The following is a 25,207-nucleotide window of genomic DNA, read 5'->3' on the forward strand; positions in this document are numbered from 1 at the left end:
CAACAGAAGCAGAGGCAGGCAGGGCACGTACAAAATACAGATGTCATAATTGACACAGATGGTAGTTTCACTAACTTGTTGTTAAGGCTAGCGGAACGCACCGAGTAAATAGAGATGTTTATTGATATTGGTGCGTTCGCAGCCCGGGGTCCACCGTGCAGGAGTACCTGCTGCTAGCAAACGGCAGAGCTATATGGCGGTATAGACTAACTCAGTTAATTCACTGAGTAGCCGTGAAAGGAAAGCACTGTGCCCTGTTAGACTCCACAGAGGCACAGGCTAACTGCCCAAACAGAGAGCAGTCAGTGGTCACACAACCACACAAAACTCCTCGTCAGAGGAGCCAGCATTCTAGGGGCTTATTTCAGCTGGGTCCCTGAATACACATACATGTGACCACACTGGCGCAAAGCACATAACATAAGACAATACTAACGCATGGCCGTGCGGTCATGCGCAGTCTATATAGTTGCAGCACAGGAAGCTGCTACTGAAGTTTTTGCCCTTTCAGGACCTTCCAGAAGGACCAATGGAAAGTGCTGCAGTACCTGAGCATGTTTTGCCCTTTCAGGACCTTCCAGAAGGACCAATAGAATGTACTGCAGCACCTGAGCATGTGACCGAACATGTGGCCCTCGACCTCCAATGGGAGACCCTGCCCTGGGCATGCTCAGTGTGAGTAAACAAGGACTTAGTCCCAGAGAGGCTCGCTCGCCGCAGATCAGTGCAGGGTACCATAGGAAAGCCAGAAAAGGCAGTAGTGACCCTATGCACCGAATCAGCCCCAGCGAGACGCTGGGAGCGACGTCTCCGCTGAGCAGAGCCCACTGCGGCCGATACCACATGGGAGACCGCAGCAGACACGGATCGAGATTCCCCCTGTGCAGCAGAGGAAACTCGACTCCTAACACTTGTTACGGTAGAATTCTGGGTATAAAGCCATCCAAAGGTTTTTTTTAGATATATTTATGTAATTATTTTTAAGTGGTGTCGTGTCTGACCCAAGCCCATTATGTCCTTTCCTTTTCTTGTCTAATCATGTACATGAATCCTTGTTGTTTGTTACTTTAATATGGCCTGAGAAAGGCACTAGTCCGATGCTGAAATACAGCACCATTCCTCGCCCTTTTTCATATTTTTTATATTTTTAACTATACATATTGACATGACTGGGTGCTTGAGTAAAAATGGAGAAGATGCCTTTGTATATTTCTTAGTCTCATCATTAGCATTGCAATGCTCTAAAAAATGTTTACTAGTCTAAAGGATTACAGTTAGCATTCATTAGTTGTAGTCATTCAATAACTGTTTTTAATCACACTCACATAGTATATTTTATTTAGTGTAGTGTAAGAATCTTAGTGAAAAATTACTGTAGTCATTACTATACAATTTTTTCTACTAATCTCTAAAATTGTGATTAGCATCACTTAATTGCAGGTGTTCAGTATTTATTTTTCGAGACATTCTCAAAATATGTTTTATATAGTGTAGTTTTAGAATTTTAGACAGAAATTACTTTAGTGGGTAATTATTACATTACAGGATTTTTTCACGAATATATATCACTATCCACAATCCTATATATATACAGGTGCTTCTCACAAAATAGAATATCATCAAAAAGTTAATTTATTTCAGTTCTTCAATACAAAAAGTGAAACTCATATATTATATAGAGTCATTACAAACAGAGTGATCTATTAAATATGTGTTTATTTCTGTTAATGTTGATGAATATAATTACAGCTAATGAAAACCCAAAAGTCTTTATCTCTGTAAATTAGAAGTGTTTAATAAAGGTCCCTTAGTCTGTTTCAGTAGGCTCCACAATCATGGGGAAGACTGCTGACTTGACAGATGTCCAGAAGGCAGTCATTAACAGACTCCACGTGGAGGGTAAGCCACAAAAGGTCATTGCAAAATAAAATGGCTATTCACAGAGTGCTTTATCCAAGTATATTACTGGAAAGTTGAGTGGAAGGAAAAAGTGTTGTAGAAAAAGGTGCACAAGCAATCGGAATAACCGCAGCCTTGACAGGATTGTTAAGAGAAGTCCATTCAAAAATTTGGTGGAAATTCACAAGGAGTGGACTGCTGCTAGAGTCATTGCTTCAAGAGCCACCACACACAGCTGTATCCAGTACATGGGCTACAAGTGCTGCATTCCTTGTGTCAAGCCACTCATGACCAATAGACAATGCCAGAAGCGTTTTACCTGAGCCAAGGAGAAAAAGAACTGAACTGTTGCTTAGTGGTCCAAAGTGTTGTTTTCAGTAAGTAAGTAAAAGTAAATTTTGCATTTCATTTGGAAATCAAGGTTCCAGAGTCTGGAGGAAGACAGGAGAGGCACGCGGTCCATGCTGATAGAGGTCTAGTGTTTCCACAATCAGAGATGGTTTGGGGAGCTATGTCATCTGTAGGTCCACTGTGTTTTATCAAGACCAAAGTCAATCCAGCCATCTACCAAGAAAATTTAGAGCACTTCATGCTTCCCTCTGCTGACGAGCTTTTTGGAGATGGAAATTTCATTCTCCAACAGGACTTGGCACCTGTCCACACTCCCAAAAGTACCAATACCTGGTTTAAAAACAACAGTATCACTGTGCTTGATTTGCCAGCAAACTTGCCTGACCTTAACACCATAGAGAATCTATGGCGTATTGTCAAGAGGAAGATGAGAGACACCAGACTCAACAATGCAGATGAGCTTGAAGGCTGCTATCAAAGCAACCTGGGTTTCCTTAACACCTCAGCAGTGCCACAGACTGTGCGCCTCCATGCGACGCTGCATTGATGCAGTAATTGATCCAAAAGGAAGTATTGGTGCATTTACTAAAGATATATTTCAGTAGGCCAAAATATCGGATTTTAAAATCATTTTTCAAGCTAGTGTTATGTATTCTAATTTACGGAGATATTGACTTTTGGGTTTTCATTGGTTGTAAGCCATAATCATCAACATTAACAGAAATAAACACTTGAAATAAATCACTCTGTTTGTAATGACTCTATATAATATGTGAGTTTCACTTTTTGTATTGAAGAACTGAAATAAATTAACTTTTTGATGATATTCTAATTTTGAGAGAAGCACCTGTATATAGTTATCATTTCTGGCATTCCATGCTTGTTTTTAATGACATTTGCATAATATACTTAATTTATCATACTTTCAGAAATTTTGTAGAAATGTACTTTTTTAATTACTACAGTTTTCTTTTATGAATCTATAGAATTACAGATAACATCAATTAGTTGTGGATTTCAGCATTTGTTTTTTTACTGATATTGGATAGTACATTTTATATAGTGTAGTTTCATAATTTTAGTGAGATATTATTGTAGTAGTACAACTCCTGGAAAATTATGGAATCACGGGCCTTGGAGGATGTTCATTCAGTTGTTTAATTTTGTAGAAAAAAAGCAGATCACAGACATGGCACAAAACTAAAGTCATTTCAAATGGTACCTTTATGGCTTTAAGAAAGACTAACAGAAATCAAGAGCAAAAAATGTGGTAGTCAGTAATGGTTACTTTTTTTAACCAAGGATATGGTAAAAATTATGGAATCACTCAATTCTGAGGAAAAAATTATGGAATCATGAAAAACAAGCAAAAAAACACTCCAAAACATCACTAGTATTTTGTTGCACCACCTCTGGCTTTTATAACAGCTGGCAGTCTCTGAGGCATGGACTTAATGAGTGTCAAACAGTACTCTTCATCAATCTGGCTCCAACTTTCTCTGATTGCTGTTGCCAGATCAGCTTTGCAGTTTGGAGCCTTGACATGGACCATTTTCTTCAACTTACACCAAAGATTTTCAATTGGATTGAGATCCGGACTATTTGTAGGCCATGACATTGCCCTTATGTGTCTTTTTTCAAGGAATGTTTTTTCAGTTTTTGCTCTATTGCAGGATGCATTATCATCTTGAAAAATGATTTCATCATACCTAAACATTCAGGGGCTAAAGCAAAATTTTACTGGAAAAATTGACATTTTTATTTTCATGGCTCAATGTTATAAAACACTGCTAAACACCTGTGGGTTTAAGATGTTCTCCACACCCTTGCATGAATGCCTTGAGGGGTGAAGTTTACAAAATGCGGCCAATTGTGGGGGCTTCAGCTGCTTTAACACCTCAGGTACTCTGCAAATGTGACATGGCACTTGCAATCTATTCCTGCCAAATTTGTACATCAAAAGTCGAATAGTTCTTTTCCCTTCCGATGTTGTCAAATTCTGTGAAGCACTTGTGGGATCAGCATGCTCATCACACCTAAATTAATTATTTCATGTAGTTTCCAAAATGTGGCCACTTTTGGGGGTTGCTGCTGTTTAGGCACCTCAGGGGTTCTGTAATACAGCATGGTACCTGAAAATTATTCCACCCAAATTTACAGTCCAAAAGTCAAATAGCAATCTCTCCCTTCTGCAGCTTGCCATATGCCGAAACAATACTTTCTGACGTATGGTATATCATCGTACAAATTATGTAGTCCATTTTCTCCTAATGAAACATTTCCCAATGTTATAAAAGTTGGTGGAGCATCTATAGATTCAAGATACCATATCCCTAGATAAATTCTATGAAGTGTGTAGTTTTCAAAATAGGGTAATTTGTGTTTTGTTGTTTTTTGCTGTTTTGACACCTTAGGGGTTCAGCTAATTTGACATGGCATTCACTATCTATTACAGACAAACTTGTGCTTCAATAGACTAAAAGCACCTCTTCCCTACAGTGGGTCCAAACAGTAATTTCCAATCACACACAGTCACACACTGGACCTCATCTTCACCCGCCTCTGCTCCCTATCTAACCTCTCTAACTCACCTCTTCCACTCTCTGACCAAAACCTTCTCACGTTCTCATCTCTCTCCACTCCATGTCTACAATCCCCACCCCACAAACTTTCACACCCTCGCAGAAATCTCAAACATCTTGACCTACATTCATTCTCTGAATCCCTCCTCCCTCTCACAGACATAAGTTCCATACACAATGCGGATGACGCTGCCGCTCTATATAACACCACAATAGCTGTAGCTTTGGAATCTGCTGCCCCACTTACACATACCAAAGCTCTCAAAATAAACAGACAGCCCTGGCACATCAGCCTGACCAAAGAATTGAGGCGAGCTTCCAGGGCTGCTGATCGCAGATGGAAAAGATCCCACTCCAACGAGCACTGCATCGCATTCAAACAGTCCCTCACTACTTTCAAGACCACACTCGCCACAGCTAAACAAACCTACTTCTCATCTCTCATATCCTCCACAACCCTAAACAGTTATTCAACACCTTCAATTCTCTCCTCGTCCCCCAGCACCTCCTCCCTCCCCACTTATCTCTGCTGAAGACTTTGCCTCATTTTTCAAGCAGAAGATTGATAGCATCAGAGACAGTTTTGGTCAACAACCCCCAGAGCCCTTCCTCCCGACTTCCCAGCCCTCCACCTCCAAAACCAACTTCTCCACCATTACAGAAGATCAACACTCCACTCTACTCTCAAGATCGCATCTCACCACCTGTGCTCTTGACCCGCTCCCATCCCACCTCATCCCAAACCTCACCACAGTCTTCATCCCAATCCTAACCCATCTCTTAAACCTATCACTAACAACTGGTGTTTTTCCCCTCAAGCTTTAAACATGCCTCCATCACACCTATCCTCAAAAAGCCCTCTCTTGACCCATCCTCTGTATCTAGCTATCGCCCTATATCATTTCTCCCTTATGCCTCCAAACTACTGGAACAACACGTTTACCTTGAACTGTCCTCCCATCTCTCTTCCTGCTCCCTCTTTGACCGCTTACAATCTGGCTTCCGGTCACACCATTCCACTGAAACTGCCCTAACTAAGGTCACCAATGACCTCTTAACCGCCAAGAGCAAGCGACACTACTCTGTCCTCCTCCTCGACCTGTCGGCTGCCTTTGACACAGTTGACCATTCCCTATTATTACAGACCCTCTCATCCCTTGGCATCACAGACTTGGCCCTATCCTGGATCTCATCATACCTAACAGACCAGACATTCAGCATCTCCCACTCACACACCACCTCCTCACCTCGCCCCCTATCAGTCGGAGTCCCACAAGGTTCAGTCCTTGGGCCCCTGCTCTTCTCCATTTACACCTTTGGCCTGGCACAGCTCATAGAATCTCATGGCTTTCAGTATCATCTCTATGCTGATGACACACAGATCTACATCTCTAGACCAGATATCACCTCCCTACTTCATCTTTCTTCTCCGCTAGATTTCTGAAACTTAACATGGACAAAACAGAATTCATCATCTTTCCCCCATCTCACGCGACCCCCCCAACGAACCTATCCATTACAGTAAATGGCTGCCCACTCTCCCCAGTCCCACAAGCTCGCTGCCTCAGGGTAATCCTTGATGCTGATCTCTCCTTCAAACCACATATCCAAGCCCTTTCTACTTCCTGCTGACTACAACTCAAAAATATTTCACAAATTTGTTCATTCTTCAACCAAGAATCTGCAAAAACCCTAGTCCATGCCCTCATCATCTCTCGCCTTGACTACTGCAACCTCTTGCTCTGTGGCCTCCCCTCGAACACTCTCGCACCCCTCCAATCTATTCTAAACTCTGCTGCCCGACTAATCCACCTGTCCCCCCGCTATTCCCTGGTCTCTCCCTTCTGTCAATCCCTTCACTGGCTCCCCATTGCCCAGAGACTCCAGTACAAAACCCTAACCATGACGTACAAAGCCATCCACAACCTGTCTCCTCCATACATCTGTGACCTCGTCTCCCAGTGCTTACCTACACGCAACCTCCGATCCTCACAAGATCTCCTTCTCTACTCCCCTCTTATCTCCTCTTCCCACAATCATATACAAGATTTCTCTTGCGTATCACCCCTACTCTGGAACCCTCTACCACAACACAACAGACTCTCGCCTACCATCGAAACCTTCAAAAATAACCTGAAGACCCACCTCTTCAGACAAGCCTACAACCTGCAGTAACCCCCGATCGACCAAACCGCTGCATGACCAGCTCTATCCTTACCTACTGTATTCTCACCCATCCCTTGTAGATTGTGAGCCTTCGCGGGCAGGGTCCTCACTCCTCCTGTACCAGTTATGACTTGTATTGTTTAAGATTATTGTACTTGTTTTTACTATGTATACCCCTCCTCACATGTAAAGCGCCATGGAATAAATGGCGCTATAACAATAAATAATAATAATAATAATAGTCACATGAGGGGTATTGACATATTCAAGAGAAATTGTGGGGTCCATTTGCCCATGTTACTATTACCAGAATGAAAAATTTTGGCTAAAGTAATATTTTAGTGGAGCATATGTAATTTATTACTGTTCATTCCAATTTGTTTAATTCCCATGAAGCATATAAAGTGTTAAACTCATTGAATGCAGTTTTGAATACTTTGAGGTGTAATGTTTTTTAAAAATGGGGTCTTTTTTGAAGGTTTTCTAATATCTAAGCTCATCAAAATCACTTTAAAGGTGAAAAGGTCTCTGAAAAACAGGTTTTCCGAAAATGAAAAATTACTGCCGAAGATTTCACCCTTTTAACATCGTAACAAAAAATAATAATTCACAAATAATGTTGATATAAAATAGACATGTGGTAATGTTATTTTGTAGTGTATAACAATTTGTTAAGCAACCATTTCCCACTTTCATAAAAAGTAATTATATTTTGCAGCTGTCTCTTTGCGAGTAGTGTGCCTAAAAAATAATTGTACTCTACTTCTGTGCCTGTGTCATTTGTGGGCCTAAAAAAATAATTTTACTCTGAGTGCCTGCACAAATTGTGACTGTTTCTAAAAAACTAATTTTACTCTACAGCTGTGTCTGTACAAGTTGTGGTAGGGCCTAAAAAATAATTTAACTCTACCGCTTTGTCTGTACGAGTTGTGCAGGCCCTAAAAAATAAATTTTACTCTAATGCTGTTTCTGTACAAGTAGTGTATTGTACCTAAAATAATTATACTCTGCAGCCATGTCTGTATGAGTAGGGTGCCTAAAAATAATTCTACTCTGTCGCAGTGTGTCTGTGCCATTTGTGGGCCTAAAATATAATTTTACTCTACCGCTGTGTCTGTAGTTGTAGCTCTGCCTAAAAAAATAATTTTACTCTACCGTTGTGTCTGTAAGAGTAGTGTGCCTAAAAAATAATTATACTCTGCAGCCATCGCTTTGCGAGTAGTGTGCCTGAAAAGTAATTCTAGTCTGCTGCTGTGTCTGTGCAACTTGTTGGTCTAAAAAATAATTTTACTCTACTGCTGTGTCTGAACAACTAGTGTGCCTAAAAAATAGTTAAACTTTGCTGCCATGTCTGTACGAGTAGTGTGAATAAAAAATAATTATACTCTGCAACCGTCTCTTTGCAAGTAGTGTGCATAAAAAATAATTGTACTATGCCGCTGTGTCTGTGCCATTTGTGTGCCTAAAAATAATGTTTCTCTACAACTTGTGGCTTGGCCTAAAAAATAATTTTACTCTGCAGCCTTGTCCGTACGGTACTGTGTCTAAAAAATAATTATACTCTGCAGTCGTCTCTTTGTGAGTAGTGTGCCTAAAAATAAATTCTACTTTGCCACTGCGTCTGTGCCAGTTGTGGGCCTAAAAAAAAATCATATTCTGCTACCATCTCCTTGCAAGAAGTATGTGTATAACAACCACTTATAAAAATGAGGAGAGCATTAAATAGAGGACTTGAACGTGGCTGTGATGATGCTGGTCTTGCTGCTACTGGTGGTGGTAGTGTAGCTGCTGCATGCAGAGGATGTGGTCATTCTGTGCCTGCTACATACCCATATGAAACACCTTCCTCTGATGCATGCAGGTGACAGGACATTCTGCATCATTTCGTGGGGCCGAATACTGCTACACGAATGGAAAGGCCAGAACATTTTGAGGCGGTATTAGATTCGAAGGCTTAGAGTGCCTCCAGTTCCTTCGTAATATCGTCCACTGGATCCTCTTCAGAAAGTGCAGAGTTGGCACCTGAGGACCATGGTCATACACCTTCCAGGTCACCTCCTTGCAAATCAGCCAAGAAGTTTGAGTTCCAAGTCTTGCAGCAGTCTCTTCTGCTTTTTTATGACTCCGCTGGCTGGGGTTCCATGGCCCATCCGCCTGGCCCTGCCCCAGAAGTGGAAGAGACTGAGCACACTGATGTCCAACCATTTATTAGATTGGAGGGTAAGTACAGCAAAAAAGAGAGCATGGTGCAAAGGCACAGCCGGTGGTCCATAGCCAGTATGTTGGCTGCTACTGCCCACCACGCTACGAAAATAATCACACCAAAGCCAGCTCAAAAGAGCTCTCTGGCATGGCATTTCTTGCAATGAGCTGATTTTTTTGAAGTTTGAAGTGAGGCATAAATCTTCTGAACCTGAGCACCACCTACATGACGAGGCATCTGAATTGCAAGCACGAGGTACAGTGGAGTAAAAACCTTAAAAACATGACAGATCTGAACCTCCTCCTGCTCCCTCTTCTGCTGCGGTCTCAGTCTCTTCCTCATGCTAAAGATCAACATGGCTACCTGCCTCCCCGCAAAGAGAGAATATGACAGCACCACCACCAGCAGTGTCACTGAGCATCTCCACACTGTCCATGTTGGGACACGTGCAGCTCTCCTTTCCCTAAACACTTTAGAGAAATAGAAAATTGTCCCCTACCCACCCACGAGCCATGGTCCTGAATGACAGCATTTCCAAATTACGGACCTTTAAAATGCTGCCATTTCGGCTGGTGGGATCAGTTTTAAAAAATTGATGATGGTGGCTGTCCCGCAGTGCATTGTTCCCAGTTGCCACTACTTTTCTAGGTTGGCAATCTCTGCCCTGCACACACATGTTGTGAACCAAATCAAGTGTGCACTACACAATGCCATCAGTGGCAAGGTCTACATAACCACTGATATGTGGACCAGTAAGTATGACCAGGGACGTTACATCTCTCTAGCTGCACACTGAGAAAATATAGTGGCAGCTGGGACAGAGGCGGAAGGTGCTCTAGCTCCGGTCCTACCACCATAGAGAATTGCTGGATGTTTTTCTGTCCATGTTGCCGCCTCCTCCTCCTGCTCTGCTTCCTGCAGGGCCTCCTTATCTGGTCACAGTATGACCTGCAATACCAACTTCAACACAGCCAGGGGAAATTGACAGCAGACTGTTCTGAAACTAATCTGTTCAGGGGACAAATCTCACACCGAGCTAGAGCTGTGGAAGGGGATCAAATAGCAGACAGTAGTTTGTGTCGGTGAACCTCAAGCCCGGCCTGGAGGTGTGCGATAACATCAACATCTCGTAGCAGCTCTGGGCCTAGTTGTTTAGATGCACATCCCTTGACTAGTGCATGTGCTGAATTTGGTGGTGCACAGCTTCTTTAAAAATTGCCCACATACAGATGTGCTCAAACGTTTACATACCCCAGCAGAATTTTTGCTTTCTTGTCCTTTTTCAAGAGAATAGGAATGATAACACCAAAACTTTTTCTCCACTTATGGTTAGTGGTTGGGGTTTTCATTATGATATAAAAAGAGAAAACACAGTAGTTTGACAATAAATGGCTTCACCCAACCATTAACTGTGAGTGGAGAAAAAGTTTTGGTGTTATCACTCATATTCTCTGAAAAAAAGCCAAGAAAGCAAAAATTCTGCTGGGGTATGTAAACTTTTGAGCACAACTGTATGTCAGAGCTCCTGCTGAAATTGCGGGCAGTGTGTGCACTTTCGGATTTCTCACCCTGCTGCTGCTCACCTGTCTGCGCTGCATCATTACTTCTGCCTTCCCGCTTACCACCTCGCATGTGACGTACCAACAAGGTGGAACTCCACCTTGCACATGCTGAAGAAAGTGTGTGAGCAGCCGCAAGCAAGTTTCAGTGGAGTTTCTTCAGCTGCAGCATGCACAGCTGCAGCACTTCACCACCAATGAGTGGACCTCCATGTAGTACGTGTGTACTGTGTTGTTTGACTTTGAATATTCATCCAATGTGGCCAACGCTGATGATCATCAGCGCTACAATAGTACTTGTATGCCTGCTGGAAAAAACAATTCAGGCGATGATGGATGAGGTGGTGGCATAGGAGGAAGAGGAGCAGGAGGACCAGAGCCAATTCACACCATTATCAGGCCTATCGTTCACACCTGGCTTGAAGGGTGAGTTACTGTTCTAACAGCGGCCAGGTACCCAAATGTCCAGCCAGGTGACAGGTTGGGAGGATAGGGAAAAGGAGGTGGAGGAGCAACCATGTTCACAGCAGAGTGGCAATCAAATCAGCTCACAGTCATCACTGGAGCTTGGCTGGGGGTATACAGAGGACCCAGATGATGCACCTCCCACCGAGAACAGCTTGTCGTTGCCTCTGAGTAGCCTGGCACACATGAGTCAGTACATGCTGCTGTGCCTGTGCCTGTGCTATGACCGCTGAGTTGCCCGTATTGTAAGGCCATGTGCACACGTTCAGGATTTTTCGTGTCTTTTTCGCGTTTTTTCGCTATAAAAACGTGATAAAAATGCGAAAAAAACGCTTACATATGCCTCCTATTAATTACAGTGTATTCCGCATTTCTAGTGCAAATGTTGCTTTTTTTTTCCGCAAAAAAATCGCATTGCGGAAAAAAAAGCAACATGTTCATTAAAAATGCGGAATTGCGGGGATTCCGCACACCTTGGAATGCCTTGATCTGCTTACTTTCCGCATGGTGCTGTGCACACTATGCGGGAAGTAAGCAGATTATGTGCGGTTGGTACCCAGGGTGGAGGAGAGGAGACTCTCCTCCACAGACTGGGCACCATATAATTAGTAAAAAAAAAAGAATTAAAATAAAAAATAGTCATATACTTACCCTCTGATGGCCCTGGTGTCTTCCCGCCTCTCTGCGCTGCACGCTGCCGCTTCTGTTCCTATAGATTGTCTGTGTGAAGGACCTACGATGACGTCGCGGTCCTGTGATTGGTCGCGTGACCGCGACGTCATCGAAGGTCCTGCACACACACAGCATCTATAGGAATGGACGCCGCTGAGGAGATCGGCTGTGTGCAGGGTGAGTATAACTATTTTTTTAATTTTTTTTATTATTTTTAAACATTCTATTTTTTACTATAGATGCGGCATAGGCAGCATCTATAGTAAAAAGTTGGTCACACTTGTCAAACACTATGTTTGACAAGTGTGACCAACCTGTCAGTCAGTTTTCCAAGCGATGCTACAGATCGCTTGGAAAACTTTAGCATTCTGCAAGCTAATTACGCTTGCAAAATGCTAAGAAAAACGCAAAAAAAAAACGCAAAAAAAATGCGGATTTCTTGCAGAAAATTTCCGGTTTTCTTCAGGAAATTTCTGCAAGAAATCCGGACGTGTGCACATACCCTAACAAGTGCTGAATACTGGGTGGCCACCCTGCTGAATCCCCACTACAAGGACAATGTACAATCTTTAATTCCGTCACTGAAGCGGGATCACAAAATGCATGAATACACGCACACGTTAGTAGAGAAACTATTGATGGCTTTCCCACCTGACAGCGGGGCTCAGTGGAATAAGAAGACAAAGGGAGAAAAGGAAGTTGCCAATGCAGCTGGGGCACCACCACCAACTCAGAAGGCAAGGTTAGCATGGCAGAAATATGACAAAACTGTATGAGAACGCCACAACATTCGGCACCATCATCTAATGCGGCCCGTTTTAGCAGAAGGCAGCGTTACAACAACATGGTGGAAGAGTACTGTCCACACGCCTCGACCTACTAACTGATGGGTCTGCCCTATTTAAGACTGGGTCTCCAAATTGGAGATATGGTCTGAGCTTTCCCTTTATGCCTTGGATGTGCTGGTCTGCCCTGCTGCAAGTGTTTTGCCAGAATGTGTGCTTAGCACGGCAGGTGGTGTAATCACAGACAGGCGCATCCGTCTGTCTCAGCCAATGTGAGGAAGCTAACATACATTAAAATGAACCAGGCATGGATTCCTCAGGACTTGAACATACCTTTGGCTGACTAGATACCTATACCAACTTTACTCAGCTAGTGTTCAACTTTATTTGCCATTGCCGCACCACATAAAAAAACAAAAAACCCCTCCCTCCTCTGCCACTTTCACCTACACTGCCACGTCTACCTACACCTCCACCACCTTCTCCAGTTGGACACAAGGTACTAGCTTGTTAGGTTTTTTTGGGGTTGATTTTATTTTCTTTTAAGTCAGTTCAATAAATAAACAGTGTTGGAATTTCTCCTCCTTGTCTCTTCCACCTATATGGCCACGTCCGCCTCGTCCATCTACTCCACCTCTTCCTCTACTTGGACCTCTTCCTCTTGGTTCAAGATTATTTTTAATTTCTACTCTGCTTAGCATAGTGACAGGATGCAGCCGTAGTGAGGGATAGTATTATTTTTTTTTTAGCGCTGTTTTCCAAAAAGACTCTCTATGTGTACTCTGCATCCATGTCTGTGATAGTACTTTGCGCACCGATAAAGTTTTTCTAATCTGGGAGTCATGTGCATCAAAACTAATTTCTCTGTTATGCACCCATGTCTGTGATAGTACTGTGTGTAAAAATATTTTTTCTTATCTGTAAATGTGTTTACGGGAGTACTTTGCCGAAGAAACACTTAAAAAAATGAGGAGAGCATCAAATAAGGGACATTGACATGGCCTTTAACTTCTTGCTTTTTGCCATCTTGTGTTTCTTCTTGTTTCTGATCGGTATCATCTGCTGGAAATGAGTGTTCACTCATACATACATCTCTTCCACAGTCTACAACAGTGTTCCCCAACTCCGGTTCTCAACAGGTCATGTTTTCAGGATTTCCTTAGTATTGCACAGGTGATGGAATTATTTCCGGTGCAGGTGATGCAATTACCATCTGTGCAATACTAAGGAAATACTGAAAACATGACCAGATGGTGGCTCTTGAGGACCAGAGTTGGAGAACACTGGTCTACAACATGCTAGCTGCTTTCCATGCATTCCTTTACTAGTTCATAATTTTACAGTGATCTGTAGCCAGAAATTTAAAAAAATTATCATAATTGACTGATTTAATGACCATTTGAAGTTTCACTGTATCGTCCGTGTATACGCGGCAGTCGTGGTATAGGGCTTCATCTTCAAAAAAAAATTTTCACCACTAAAATAATTAAAAAACTGTCAACACTGTAAATATACTGATGCGAAAAATCATATTGCCAGGACATTTTTACTATATAATGTATGATGAAAAAAAACAATGTCAGAATCATATTGTTTTGGTTTTTTTGCAATTATACAGAACTAGGATTATTTTTGCCAGTACACTATGAAGTAAAATGAATGGTGTCATTCAAAAGTACAAATTACCCCACATAAAAACAAGCCCTTATACATTTATGTAGAAGTATAGATAATAAAGTTAAGGCTCTTTAAAGAAAGAGGGGGAAATGATAATGCAAAAACAGAAATTGGCCATGTCGGGAAGGGTTGAATTACCAATCCATTAAGATTTTTCTTGTTTTGGGGTCAGAATTTCCTAAACAGGCATACCAGCTGCAAACAAGCAGTCATTTCCTCATAAAAGTCTATTGATTCAAAAAGTAAAGATGACTGGGTAAATGACTAATCTGTGCGTGGCTTTGCTAAATTAACCTTATTGTTAAAATCTTACACAAATCCAACACTGCTACAATAGCTTTCAACAAATTATTCAGAGTGAGTTCCATATTTGAAACAATACATAACGGTAGTTCTACTTGGAATGAAGAAAAGAGATTTCTAGTGTGCAATTTATGAATATTCGCCAAACTACCTTACTTGTCTGGAAAGTATCACTTGTAAATCATGGTTTGTGCTCCACTATCAACCACGTTAATACTTATGTCTGTTTATCTGTTGCCTTTCCTCCATTATTTCAGTGCTTCATGTGTAATTTTGTTATTTTACAGCTTCTCAATGCCTTGATTGTTCTTAAGATGAAGGTATGGAAGAGGACAGCTCCTGCTTTGATGCTCCTCTGTGCTGTGTTGTCCTTACTTGTTTGCACAGAAGTCTTACTCCGGAGCTGGAAAGTCAGCTCAACCCCCTCTCAGTCAGTCATGGGTTCATCACCAAAGAGACCACGGAGATTTCCACGAGCCTCCGAACGCAAGCCTCCTATGATTTCACAATGTAAGAGTAGAATTATTTAGTAATCTTTAAGTATTTAATTTTTACATTTTTATGCATATGTGTGTGTGAACATTTAATATAAAATAAGCGAATATTGAGTGTAAAGTAATGAAGTCAAGCTACCATACATTTTCACAATGAACAACGTTGCAGATCTTGTCCTTGGAGGGATTTGAACTGAGGACCAAAGCACAGCAAAGCAACAGTGCTAACCACTGAGCCAATATGCTTGATTAGCTAATCAACATTTCCAGTATGTTGAGAGGGGACAAGGAGAGACCCTCAGGGATTGAGCAGTCATGGTGACAGATGCTGCAAGTGATTGGTGAGGATAAGAATCTCTTTGATTTTCTAACAAGTCTGTCTGACTCTGACAACTCCTTTAAAGTCAGATAAGGAGGATACGCTGATAATCTGCCCTGCTGGTATCCCATATAATGAATTCAAATCCAGACCGAAAATACAAGTGGTTTTTCTTTCTTTAAGGTACCTTCACACATAACGATATTGTTAACGATATCGTTGCTATTTGTGACGTAGCAACGATATCGTTAATGAAATCATTCTGTGTGACAGCGACCAACGATCAGGCCCCTGCTGGGAGATCGTTGGTCGCTGAATAAAGTCCAGAACTTTATTTCGTCGCTGGACTCCTGCTGACATCGCTGGATCGGCGTGTGTGACACCGATCCAGCGATGTCTTCACTGGTAACCAGGGTAAACATCGGGTAACTAAGCGCAGGGCCGCGCTTAGTAACCCGATGTTTACCCTGGTTACCATGCTAAAAGTAAAAAAAAACAAACAGTACATACTTACCTACCGCTGTCTGTCCTCCAGCGCTGCGCTCTGCACTCCTCCTGTACTGGCTGTGAGCCGGAAAGCAGAGCGGTGACGTCACCGCTCTGCTTTCCGGCTCCCAGACAGTACAGGAGGAGAGCAGAGAAGCAGAGCACAGCGCTGGAGGACAGACAGCGGTAGGTAAGTATGTAGTGTTTGTTTGTTTTTACTTTTAGCATGGTAACCAGGGTAAACATCGGGTTACTAAGCGCGGCCCTGCGCTTAGTTACCCGATGTTTACCCTGGTTACCGGCATCGTTGGTCGCTGGAGAGCGGTCTGTGTGACAGCTCTCCAGCGACCAAACAGCGACGCTGCAGCGATTCGGATCGTTGTCGGTATCGCTGCAGCGTCGCTAAATGTGAAGGGGCCTTTAGTCATTAGTGGGTGAGCAATTCGGGGCGGTACACCTGTCAAACCGTAATGCAGGTGTCCTAAGGTGAACTCAGGGAGCCAGAAACCTCCTGTGGAGCAGAAAGGCCAAAGCCCGCTTGATTTTGATTTTCAGTGTGAATGCAGACCGTGAAAGCGGGGCCTCACCATCCTTCTGACTTTTTGGGTTTAAAGCAAATAGTGTCAGAAGACTTACCACAGGGATAACTGGCTTGTGGCGGCCAAGCATTCATAGTAACATCACTTTTTGATCCTTCGATGTCGGCTCTTCCTATCATTGTGAAGCAGAATTCACCAAGCGTTGGATTGTTCACCCACAATGACTAAATAAAGAAGAACCGCATGTAATTTTGTTCTGGATTTGGATTTATTATGTGAGATACCAGCAGCGTAGATTATCCGCAAATCTATATCTGTGTTTCCCCGGTCTGATGACTCGTTGAACCTGCAGCAGCTGGATGTACAAGTGATTGAAATGTTGTGTATACACAATTAAATCAGGTTAGTTTAACCTTATTTTAACACCTTTATCTCCCTTGGATAAAACTCTATTGCCCTGTCTTTTTCCTCTTAAGGTACTGTCACACTAGACGATATCGCTAGCGATCCGTGACGTTGCAGCGTCCTCGCTAGCGATATCGTCCAGTGTGACAGGCAGCAGCGATCAGGCCCCTGCTGGGAGATCGCTGGTCGGGGAAGAAAGTCCAGAACTTTATTTGGTCGCTGGACTCCCCGTAGACATCGCTGAATCGGCGTGTGTGACACCGATTCAGCGATGTCTTCACTGGTAACCAGGGTAAGCATCGGGTAACTAAGCGCAGGGCCGCGCTTAGTAACCCGATGTTTACCCTGGTTACCAGTGTAAAAAAACAAACAGTACATACTTACATTCAGCTGTCTGTCCCTTGCCGTCTGGTTCCTGCACTGACTGCTGGCCGTAAAGTGAAAGCAGAGCACAGCCACAGCGGTGAGTCACCGCTGTGTGACTCACCGCTGTGCTGTGCTTTCACTTTCACTTTACGGCCAGCAGTCAGTGCAGGAACCAGACGGCAAGGGACAGACAGCTGAATGTAAGTATGTACTGTTTTTTTTTTTTTACGCTGGTAACCAGGGTAAACATCGGGTTACTAAGCGCGGCCCTGCGCTTAGTTACCCGATGTTTACCCTGGTTACCGGGGACCTCGGGATCGTTGGTCGCTGGAGAGCTGTCTGTGTGACAGCTCTCCGGCGACCAAACAGCGACGCTGCAGCGATCCGGATCGTTGTCGGTATCGCTGCAGCGTCGCTAAGTGTGACGGTACCTTTAGTTTTATTTTGTTAATCCTTTAAAGTGAATGTTCACCTATGAGCTACAGCACCTGTTAAAAGTTGTGACACATTTTTTCATGCAATGGTTATCCAGGTTCTTATTGGAATGTGCACATTGTAGATTCAGACTGAAAGCTACAAAACTACAAAAGTACATATGGAAACAAGGAGTAAAGAAACACTTGAGAAGGAAACCAAAGTATGTGTTAAACCTTGGATTCCTCAAATTACCCCTCATTACTTTGGTAACAGCTTTACACCCACTTGGCACTGTTACAAGCAGCTTTATCAAGTTGTCACCTGGAATGGCTTTTCAATAGTCTTAAATGAGTTCCCAGTGGTGCTGAACACTTATTGGCTGCTTTGCCTTCCCTTTTTGGTCCAATTAATCCCAAAATGTGTCAACTGGGTTTAAAGGTACCGTCACATTTAGCGACGCTGCAGTGATCTAGACAACGATGCCGATCGCTGCAGCGTCGCTGTGTGGTCGCTGGAGAGCTGTCACACAGACAGCTCTCCAGCGACCAATGATGCTGAAGTCCCCGGGTAACCAGGGTAAACATCGGGTTACTAAGCGCAGGGCCGCGCTTAGTAACCCGATATTTACCCTGGTTACGAGTGTAAATGTAAAAAAAAAAAAAAACACTACATACTTACATTCCGGTGTCTGTCGCGTCCCCCGGCGTTCTGCTTCCCTGCACTGTGTAAGCGCCAGCCGTAAAGCAGAGCGGTGACGTCACCGCTGTGCTTTACGGCCAGCCGGCGCTCAATCAGTGCAGGGAAGCAGAACGCCGGGGGACAGACACCGGAATGTAAGTATGTAGTGTTTGGTTTTTTTTTTACATTTACACTGGTAACCAGGGTAAACATCAAGTTACTAAGCGTGGCCCTGCGCTTAGTAACCCAATGTTTACCCTGGTTACCAGTGAAGACATCGCTGAATCGGCATCACTCACGCCGATTCAGCGATGTCTGCGGGAGATCCAGCGCCGAAATAAAGTTCTGGCCTTTCTGCTCCGACCAACGATGTCATAGCAGGATCCAGATCACTGCTGCGTGTCAAACACAACGATATCGCTATCCAGGACGCTGCAACGTCACGGATCGCTAGCGATATCGTTGTTAAGTTGTTCAGTGTGAAGGTACCTTAGGTCAGGTGATTAAAGAGGCCATGCCATCTGATGCAGCACTCCATCCCTCTCTTTATTGGTCTCATAGCCTGGAGGTGTGTTTTGAGTTCTGCTGTCCTGTTGCAATGCAAAAGATGGTCACAAATCAGATAAGATGGCATGTCATTTCAGAATGCTGAGGGACAAGTGTGCCTTGAATATGGAATAAATTACCAATAGTCACCAGCAAAGCACCACCACACCTTCAAACTTTCCCTTCCATGCCTCACAGTGGGCAAGACATTTGGAGAAACTGTTATTTCACCTTTTGTGCACCTCACAAAAACATAGTGGTTGGTAGGTAAAGTCTAAAATTTTGTCTCGTTAGACAACAGTACAGATTGCCACTGATCTAATGTGAAGGCCTTAGTTACTTGGCCCAAGTAATTCTCTTCTTCTTTTTGTGGACTTCAGTAATGGCTTTTTTGCAGCAGTTCAACCATAAAGGCCTGCTTCTCGCAGTCTCCTGATTTTGTGATGTCAGCTAAAGATGGGTGAACCCGAACAGTAAAGTTTGGTGTCCGTACTGAACACCTACTGTTTGGGCTTGGACACAGAACACAGACTAAACTAGGAAGTCTGTATTACTGTTTGGGCTTGGACACAGAACACAGACTAAACTAGGAAGTCCGTGTTACTGTTTGGGTTTGACTGCCCGAACATCGGGCATGACAGCACGACAAACACTGCTTCCGATCGGCGGTGAAATCATACCCGCCGGTCAAAGAACCGCTGTTCCCATGCTGCCAAAAGACAGCGTGAGCGCACAACTGTGATCGAAACAGCATGAGGACCCCTCTATTCTTGTTAACCAGCCTTGCTAATGCTGACAGCTGAGGATTGCAGCCCCCAGCTGTGAGTTTTGCCTGGCTGGTTATGAAAACTACAGGGGAATCCACGCCAGTTTTTGTTTTATTATTTATTTACAATTCAGGAGCCGGCTGATTAATGCTCCTATCAGCCGCTCCTATTGTCACTATAAGGCCGGGATCACACACAGCGAGATACGGCCGAGTCTCGCAGATTAAAACCAAGCTCTGGCACTAGCACTCCAGTGCGCAGTGTGCGGCCGCATACAATACATGGAGCCGCACGCTCCGCTCCAGAGTGCCGGTGCCAGAGCTTGTTTTTAACTTGCGAGACTCGGCCGTATCTCGCTGCAGAGTGACTCCGGCCTTACTAGAGGCAGCAGGCGTCAGCTGATAAGAGCAGTAGTCTCATCAGCAGACACCAGTGACCGGAGGTGAACTTTTTACCTCCAATCACAGCTGTGCACTCATGCTATCTTTTGACAGCATGGGAACTGTGGCTGTCTTACCGGCAGTGATGATTTTACCTCCGATCAGAAGCAGTGTTTGCCACGCTGTCATGCACATGACAGTGTGGAAAACACTGGATGTTTGGGCTCCCTATTCAAGTGAATGGGGTTGGGGTCGGGGTACTGTTCTGGTACCCAAACTTTTTGTAACTGTTCAGCCGAACGCGCCGGACCCGATCATCCAGGTGTTTTAATGTCATCTCTAGTGTCAGCTAGTTGATGTCTGTGTATCATTTATGACGGCTGTTATCTGAGGAGCTGCCATTTGTGGTTTCTGAGACTAGCAAATCTGATGAAATTATCCTCCGCAACAAAAGTAATACTTTGTCTTTCTTCCCTTGGCCGGTCCTCATGAGAGCCAGTTTTATGACAGCTTTTAATGGTTTTCATGATTGCAATTGAGGATACCTATATGATTCTAGCAATTCTCTTGGTTAATTGACCTTAAAGTAAAGATGGAACATACATTTCTCTTTACTTGTTTGACTGGATCTTTATTTAGCCTAGTCGTGGAATAGAGTTCAGCATTATATGAAACTGTATGCCAACACTGCTCCTGCAGAAACAAGCGAGTCAAAGAGGCACATGCCCTCGGCTGGGTGCTTCTCCTTTGTTTTAGCAATTGTGAGGTCTCAGTGCCTGGATCAGCAACAAGAAATATTTCTAAAACATCACTATGCAGTCTGACTATGACAGAACATTTATTATACATGCATGTAAATCTTATGGTTTACATTCACATACACAAACCAGATTGTAATTTCATGTAAGGGCTGGTCACCATTTACGTATGAGTTTGAGATGAAAGGCCATAAAGTATTGTTGGTATGCACTTTGTGAAGAAACGCTGGGCATGTAATGATTTAATGATTGTGCAGAAGAAGTGACTGTATTTTGCTTTGGTGGTTTACATTTTAGTGCATGAACTCAGTCTCTTACAATAGAGGAGACACATGTTGTAGCTTAAAACACAGTAGGATGCTGTTAGGTTAAGGTTTATTAATTTTTTTTCTGTGCTTGCATTCTTTTATAGTTTTTACCTTCAGATAACTGAAATATATTTGTTTGCACATGCACTCGGGAAAAAGGTTTTGTATACATCATAATGTCTTTCTGGCCCCCTTTAATTTCCTTAACTCTTTTATACATCAGACAGATTTTGCAAAGACAAATCTTTGTTTCTTGAACAAAGGGTAATCTGGTACAAAAATAACAAAGCAATCAAGTTCGTAAAAGCTGCAGGGAATGAACTTTTAAAAGTAGGGTATCTTTTCAGCTCTTCTTTCTTCACTCTTAAAATCACAGATAGTAACTATAGAATGATAAAAAAAAAATCAGAGCTGATTTCAATGACTCCTGCGTGTTGTGGGTTTTTATTTGTAGAAGAGCTCTTAGATTCTTTTTGACTTTCCAGAGAGCTTTGTTTTCGGTCTTCTTGGTAAACTTTTGCTTGTACAGAGCAGTTAATCAAAAGAAAAGCTGAATGAAAAAAGGGTGGAGGAAAAACATTAGAGCCACATAATCCTCTAATGAAACAAAACTTGGAAAACACAACAGAGCTAAGCTGCAATCACTAGTGTTGAGCGAGTGTGCTCGTTACTCTAGTTTTCCGAGCATGCTCGGGTGTTCTCCAAGTATCTTGGGCGTGCTCGTAGATTATGTTTGCGTCCCCCCAGCTGCATGATTTGTGGCTGATAAACAACCTGAACGCATGTGGGGATTCCCACATATTGGATAATTAACCTTTTATGTAAAATATATGAAAAATAGCATATGAGTTCCTTTACTATACAGACCCCTTTTACATCTGCGCATAAAAACACATGTGTGGGACGTTCCAATTTGACCATCCGTGCGTTTTTTATAAGCATTCATTTGTACGTTTTTTCAATCCAAATGTCCTCCGTGTGTATCTATGGAATCAACAGTACCACCACCAGCAAATCACTCTTGTGATAAGTAGGGACGCACGTGACAATCAAATAGATTTAAGAACAAAATTTTGTTAGAAAAAAATTATTAAAATATAGATACATAAACAAAGTGCATCAACGTGTGGGGAACGAACATCTGACAGAAGCAACAATAATAGGCCAGTCACACACCAATGAGCAAGGCTCAAACAATATGCAGAAGAGTATAGCATTAAAGTTTAAAATTTACTGGTATCCGAAGGTCACTAATAGCAGAAGTAAATAGTCAAAAATCACAAAAAGAGTGTAAACAACATATGGTGCATAGATTCGATTTATAGAGTATTAATATACTATCAAAGACTAAATAACGAAAGTGCCAGTGAAAATGTGCAAAAGTGTAAGAGTTATCTCTATTGAAGTGTTAATACCTTAGGGCAAGTAGGAGACTGAGATCAGCTGTTACAAGCATAGAAGGTACCTGTAGTGCAAGTGAATGCTGGGCTCAGGCTGCTGCTGTCAGACATCCCCTCCACCCCAACGTACGTTTCTGAAATCCTTCTTCAGGGTAGTGAAGTTTGTTCAATCCATGTGTCGTCCATGTGTACATGTGTGGCATTTGTGTGACATGTACTGGAATATAATGCATTCAAGAAATTACTGATTTTTAAGTGTTAAAAATGTGCAAAGATAGATAAATCAATAATAGATAAATAACTACATTAAAAAATGATGTTGGGCCCCCCTAAACCAGCAAAGGTAAAGCAGACAGCTGTTAGCTGATATTATCAGTCTGAGAAGGTCCATGGTTATTGGACCCTTTCCAGTCTAAAATAAAAACCCACACGCATCACATTAGATTAACCTTGGCTATTCCCAATGCCCTCATGCTTTGGCAATCGGGGTAATGGTTTTTGGGGTTGATGTAAGCTGTGTAGTGTCCAAAACCACAGCCGGCATCAAGCCCTGGTGTTAGAAATGGAGAGGTATGTGTCTATTAGTGAGGAGCAAACGTGCTTGGATAACGTTATCTGAGCATGCTCGGGTGTTATTGATAGTTGAAGGTATAACTATTAGCTTCACAAAGCAGAGCATACGCACAGTAGAACTAGACAGCAGAAACTCATCAACTTGTTATTTCTGAAATCAAGGTACTACACTCTTGCACCTAAATGGTCCCCTCTACTATCAACCTCTGGGCCCCATAACATCTGTTGTGGCTGCTACAGCTATAGTTACACCCACTGATCTAATGATTACATACTATGTATCCGAATGAATGAACGGTAGACGTATGTATTTAACTATTTTAACATTTCTTTATAGCTGGATTTAAAGCTAGATTGTGCTAGCTAATTTTCATAGAGTTTGAAGTTATTTAATAAAAATGTAGTAAAATATTTCTTTTATTCACGCTTATACAGACAATAGGAAGGGTAACACCGATTTGCATTGTCGCACATCCAGTGGGGTAGGGGGCTATATGAAGGAGGCTGCAACTCTCTATTAAAGCCTAAGGGAATCTGATAAAAGATCTGAGCAAGCTCATTAAGATTAAGGCGGTTAATGGGATTTCTCCGGGGTTTATTGTTTTTTTTAGGGTACCATGGTTCTTATGATGGTGTTATTATCAATGTAAGATTATAGATCTATTAAAAAGTAAGTTTAATAAATCTAACTTTGAGACGGGTGGTCTTTAAAGCTGTAGAAGGTGTTGGACAAATATGTTGAAGGTGTAATACATAGTTTTGATGGAAGGGGAACGCCTAAGTGAGGTTGTAAACCTCATGAAATTACATTGCACCTCCGTAGAGTCAACCTCTGATCTACATGTATCTGTTGCCCAGGCCTTACCTGGTGGTTTTAATTTAAAGTACCGTACTTGAGAATGCTCTCCTGCATTGCAGGAAACAGTATTCCTTTGATCAAGATCTCAAAACCTTTTCAGTGACATGCGGACCCTTAACTCCTTCTTAGGTATCTGGTCCATAGAGTTTTACTTATAAAATATTTTATGTTATTTATTTTGAGAAAACAAAATCCTGTAGCACAAAACAGCAAGAGTAGAGTTAACCACTTCACATAGCTCTTTCTCTTTTATTCCCAGATGTAACTTTACAGTGCATTTTACACCTGGGAATAATAAATGAAAGCTAATAATTTTTATGCAGTGGATCTGCATATTTCCTGGATAATAAATTCTGTATTTTATGACACTGGCATAAAGAATTTGTAGGATCTCTACATTGAGGTATAAAGTTGACACTAGGAGATGAAGGGGGTGGTAAAGGGAGCAATAACAGGAGTTACAAGGATCCATTACGCTAAACGAAAAGTTACAATGGGAAGTTATTGGGTGTAATAATGTGGTTAATAGAAAGAGCCTGTATGAAACACCTAGGGTAGGAATATACGAGGGAAGAGGTAGAGCAGTTCAAAATGATCAAAAACATGCAGGAAATTATAAAAAAAACAATATTAACTGTTACAGAAGTAAAATATTAAAGAAACAGTAACACCAAAAGGAAAAGTGACTTTAGAGAAGCCGAATATTAAGCACAAATAAATAATAATAATAATAATAATAATTTTATTTCAATAGTGCTGACATATTTTGCAGCACTTTACATTTTAGAGGGGACTGTCCTCCTTCATAGAACCAAATCTAAGAGCTCAGTGCATGTTTCATCTGCACAGTGTTAAAGGGGAAATGGTCAGCTGCTCCGCACATGGCCTGAATGAACCAAAACATTAGCATTGCGTACTTATATTTTGGCTAATCTCTCAGGAAGATTAAAATATATCTACCATGGATTCATGAAGGTACGCATGCAAAATATAGGAACCAAAAAGGACTTTCTTCAAAACCACCTCTGAGGATGTATTGCAGCGATTAATGCGTAAACCTCATTAACCCCTTCATGACCTTGGGATTTTTCGTTTTTCCGTGTTCGTTTTTCACTCCCCTGCTTCCCAGAGCCATAACTTTTTTATTTTTCCGTCAATTTGGCCATGTGAGGGCTTATTTTTTGCGGGACGAGTTGTACTTTTGAACGACATCATTGTTTTTAGCATGTCGTGTAGTAGAAAACGGGAAA

The 25,207-nt window shown here is 42.3% G+C and overlaps 1 protein-coding gene and 1 long non-coding RNA gene across 3 annotated transcripts in view; one reads left to right on the forward strand and one right to left on the reverse strand.

Annotated features, from left to right (window-relative positions):
- The window catches only part of LOC138651341 (uncharacterized), a 960,960-nt gene that overhangs the window by 661,124 nt on the left and 274,629 nt on the right, over positions 1–25,207 (reverse strand). The window lies entirely within an intron of this gene.
- LOC138651329 (neurturin-like) overlaps positions 1–25,207 on the forward strand; it is a 428,957-nt gene that overhangs the window by 384,920 nt on the left and 18,830 nt on the right. For both annotated transcript variants that reach the window (XM_069741445.1, XM_069741436.1), the window contains one exon: positions 14,950–15,172. In XM_069741445.1, the coding sequence (XP_069597546.1) occupies positions 14,977–15,172 (196 nt within the window). In that variant the 5' untranslated portion in view covers positions 14,950–14,976. The remainder of the gene's footprint in view (positions 1–14,949; positions 15,173–25,207) is intronic.

Source organism: Ranitomeya imitator, chromosome 1, assembly GCF_032444005.1.
Source record: "Ranitomeya imitator isolate aRanImi1 chromosome 1, aRanImi1.pri, whole genome shotgun sequence".
Taxonomy (NCBI): domain Eukaryota; kingdom Metazoa; phylum Chordata; class Amphibia; order Anura; family Dendrobatidae; genus Ranitomeya; species Ranitomeya imitator.